This window comes from Austrofundulus limnaeus, unplaced genomic scaffold (assembly GCF_001266775.1).
Source record: "Austrofundulus limnaeus strain Quisiro unplaced genomic scaffold, Austrofundulus_limnaeus-1.0 Scaffold48, whole genome shotgun sequence".
Classification (NCBI taxonomy): domain Eukaryota; kingdom Metazoa; phylum Chordata; class Actinopteri; order Cyprinodontiformes; family Rivulidae; genus Austrofundulus; species Austrofundulus limnaeus.
Genome location: NW_013952450.1, coordinates 825945 through 830391, shown reverse-complemented (window position 1 = coordinate 830391; position 4447 = coordinate 825945). Strand labels below are relative to the sequence as shown.

At 38.1% G+C, this 4447-nt stretch overlaps 1 protein-coding gene across 2 annotated transcripts in view; it reads right to left on the bottom strand.

Annotated features, from left to right (window-relative positions):
- The window catches only part of LOC106517358 (SH3 and multiple ankyrin repeat domains protein 1), a gene marked incomplete in the record, with an annotated part of 58705 nt that overhangs the window by 18536 nt on the left and 35722 nt on the right, over nucleotides 1–4447 (bottom strand). For both annotated transcript variants that reach the window (XM_014008143.1, XM_014008144.1), the window contains 3 exon segments: nucleotides 1356–1434; nucleotides 1776–1883; nucleotides 3185–3324. In XM_014008143.1, the coding sequence (XP_013863597.1) occupies nucleotides 1356–1434; nucleotides 1776–1883; nucleotides 3185–3324 (327 nt within the window).

The window sequence follows — 4447 nt, the reverse complement described above, 5'->3', positions numbered from 1 at the left end:
CACACACACACACACACACACACACACACACACACACACACACACACACACAAAGCAAAGGTGTGTAGGATTTTTTTCTACAGAAAGTCCTGTCAAAACAACAGTGACAGTCAAATTTGTCTTTTTTTCTAAACACAACACAAGCACAGTTAACATTAGTATTTGCCTTTGGCGGCAGCCAGCGGCAAAGGTGGAGCAAATAAGTTTTTGCTCGTGTCTTTTATGTTAGCCAATCTATTCATTCATCACTGAAGAAACTTTTCTGAACATCCTAAAGTTATTCACTTTTGAAGTCAACTCAAATCAAGATGAAAACAGTCTCAGCAAACACAAAAATAGCCATAACTCAGTCAATTTTACAAATACTGAGCTAAAATTTGGGTTCATAGTTGCTGACAATCCTGTACAGCTCATACTAGCTAAGATATCGCAACATTGCACAACATTGTGTAGGAAATTATGCTTTAATTTGTAGAACATTATTGATCTTATACATATTTTCTTGTACAGGATGAATAAATAAAAAGAAATCTCAAATACTGAACCTGTCTGACATTTATCAAATTAGAAACACCTAAAAGATTTTCAACTTTAATTAGGATTTTTGATACAGTTTTAGGGATTTTCTAAAACAACTTAGAAGTTAGGACAGATTTTTGTTTAAAAGAGACATGTCATGCTTTTGAATCCCACTTTTTCACATTTAAATCATTCAGTTGGAGTCTATATAAAGTGGAACTGCAATGCTTTGGTCTGAATTCCTCCTTATTGTAGCTCCACAAGCCCCTCTTTCACCTCTTTTCTTAGGTGTGTCTCAGATCAACTCATTTTAATGCTGTTTCTTTAAATCCAAACAAGGCGCTACACACACCGCCACCCTCCAACTTCCAGAGTGGTTCAATGCAGTTTGATAGAGGGGTTTATGACAATAGAGCTGTGCAGAAACTTTTTATTTACAAATAAATTAAAAGATGTCAACAACAGTCTTGTCCATCCAGCCTGACATGTTGGAGCCAGAGTCTGACCCAGAGCTAGAGGAGAATGAAGACCACCAACTTGGTTAGTTGCAAAGTCCACACCTTTTTTTTTATAAGTTTTGTCTCAAATTATATGACGTAATGATTCAGAAAAAGTCACAGAAAATAGAAAAAACTGAACGGGCAAAAAAATATGACCCAAACAGAATATAAAGATAACTAAGAAAACCTAAATTTAACTTTTCTTCACTCCTGGAGACTCCAAGTTCACAACAAAATCTATAAGTGCTAAAAAAAGTGGGTTTTGCATGACATTTCCCCTTTAAACTGACTGCTCTGACTGTTACAGACCTTCAGAGTCATTTCTGTTTTACTTACCTGGGGCCATCGGTGCCRTCGTAAGCGCCGACGGTGACATTACGGAAGAGCTTCCTCTTGGCTTTCTCACTGCGTGTCTCTGAAATGCACATCCAGGACAAAAAATAATTAGAAAGCTCAGCTGACGTCAGTAGTTTTGTGGCAGTGTTGCGTATTTGTGGACTTGACATATTGATATTTACACCTTAATCTTATGTTACTGTCCTGGCATAGTGTGAAATATGAAAGACTTTGCTGGACAATATGATATTCACAATTTTCTCCACAAGTGTGCAAAAGTGAATAAAAGAATAATAAAAGAACCAAACCAGGCATACTCTGCTGTAATATATTACCATTAAACAGGCTCTAAAAACCTAAACATGCCACAAACCAAATCATCCTTTAAAATATAACTATAAAGTGGTTATTTTATTTTACCCTTTTCCTTGCTGGGAGCTGGCACTTCCTGTACACAGTCTGAAGGGAACCAGCCGGTGCGTCCTCTCACAGTTCCCTCCCAGTATCCTCCCTCTCCGATGCTCAACACTGTGAAAGATGCAACATACAGCAGATAGATGTACACATACAGCTAAAATTAAGGCACATGCTGGACTGACTGATTTGATATTAGTTTGACTTTTTTTCAGTTCATATGGACACAAACGAACGCAGATGAGAACTCTTTGCTTTTCCTTCCCACAGATGCTCTGTTGTGTTCAGGACGTCTTTATCGACTCATTTTGTCTTCAGTTTAGTAATTAAAGCTCCTGAATAGGATCCATCTCCTGCCAGTGATGGAAATTATGGCTTTTTTATGGGATCTATGACTTGGCTGAGCTCTGTATAAAGAGTTTTGGTTCCCTTATTGCTGCTTGAGAGCCTCTGATCCGCCTCTCTCCCAAACAGCTCCAAATAAGATGGGAGCAGTAATACCCATTTCTACCAGCTTCTGACTCAGGCTTCAACAAATCACCAACATATGACATGATTTACCTAATTTCCCTCCGGGATCAGTAAAATATTTTTGAATTGAATTGAATGACCAGGTTACCTAATCTTAAAAGAAAGAAACAATTTCTTTTTTGTTTAAGACGTTAAAATCTGAGTCAAGGAAAATAGTTGAGTTGGGCGATATGAAATGCTTTAGGGATTTTTTGTTTTTGGTCACAAAGCAGACAATTGAGACTAGAAAAAGGCAAGAAAAATATTTGATATGGATGAATTTATTCCTGCTGTGGGCTTGATTTCATATTTTGAATGTCTTTTGTATTTTCTTAGCCAACTTCCTTGCTTCCTCACATTATCTGGCAGGCAGTAATTTAGGATTTCTAATTTAAAAAATCAAACAACTGAGTCGCTGTTCCTCCTTTGTAAATGTTTAAAATTCACTAAAGTAAGAAAATTTATAATGCCTTTTTTTGTGCGTTTTTTCTCTACATTTTTCCCTAAAAATAAAAAGGCATCAAAAATAGGCGTACTGACAGGTTGGTGCCGGTTGATGAACACCCAACACAACTTTTCTTTGCTTTGTTCACAACTTTCAGATAAAGGCAGAAAATGAGAAAATGCAAGTTGTTAAAATTTGCATTGATTACACATGAAAGCAATGTTTTGCTTTCCACAGGGACACCTGGTTCACTGACTCTCTAAAACTTCTGTCTACGTTTTTATTATTTTTATTCACATAAGCTGTATTTTTTATGTTACTGTTACTAATATCAAATAATTTCCAAGTGCCATAAAATGAATAATTACATGCAGAATGAATAATCTGAAACAGCAAACACAAACAGTCTCACTTTGTTTCATATTCTCACATCTGACCGTGCACGGATGGCTTTACTCACCTTTAACTTTGTCTCCTTTGTTTAGTGAGAGCTCCTTGTCTCCGCTGGCAGAGTGGGCACGAGTGGCCACATACACCCGGCCCGGCACCGCGCTGTACATCCGCTTCATCTGACCCCCACTGCTGCCTGCTGAGGTCGCGCTGCGGAGGGGAGGAAAAGTCTTTTCTCAAAGCGTGACATTAGTTGTGGCGCTGCAACAAACAAAACTGGTGACATCCAGCTCATCGGGCTACACCACTGACATTCAGTGGCTGAGTCATACTTCTCAGTCATGCTGCAATCTTCTATTAAAGTGTCTAGCTTTCAGGATTCGGAACATTTCTCATCTTTAACAACACTCTGACTAGTTGGTCTATGTAATTCTGTTTCATGATGTCTGTTATTCCCCAACAAACTGCGCCTTACTGACATTTCAAATGTCACCATGACAAATCCAAATTGTTTTGCAACAAGAAGCAAAGCTCTGCGGTGAAAATTGTTCAAGCATGCTTTAGTACAGGAGAAAACTGTTGCTGTGGTGGATAAAGAAGCTACAGAAAGCCATAAAACAGAAGAAAAAAGGCTGTGTATTTCTTGCTATTGGCTTCTGTTTGCTGTGATGCACAAAAAACAGCATCCGACTGCTTAAATATGCTATAGATATCAAAGTAAATCCTACAGTAGCATTTTAAGGACAGCTTTCAGCAACATTATTATGAAAATTTGACATCAGATACTTTAAATTAAATTATTTGAACAGAAGTTATATCATATGCACTACATTTTGACCGATTTAAGGGGGTGAGGAATATTGTGCAAAACGTTTTTGAGCTTTGCATCATGTTATGATGTCATTCCATCATCAAAAACAGAGATCACAAAGTTGTTTGCTTTGACACATTTATGCGTGTTTGAGGAATCCTTGAATCTCCTGTGGTAGCCATAAACACTTGCTGGTMCAAAGAACCGCCTATAGCTCCTCCCTGAAGCTCAGTCTGGAACCAAACACCCGCCCCACAGAGCACCCATCCCCTGAAGCATTGTTGTGAAGATGTGATGAAGTGYMGAAAATGATASGAGCTTAAAGAGACAGAGGCCAATTTCAGGGAGGTTAGATATGATGTGAAGTCAATTTTATTTTTGATATTATTTTTGGTGTTTTCGTAAGAATTGGAGGTAACAGTTACTTGATTGTGGTGTAGAACTGAAGCCTGGGAATTACATAATAAACCCCACCACCACCACACACACACACACACACACACACACACACACACACACACA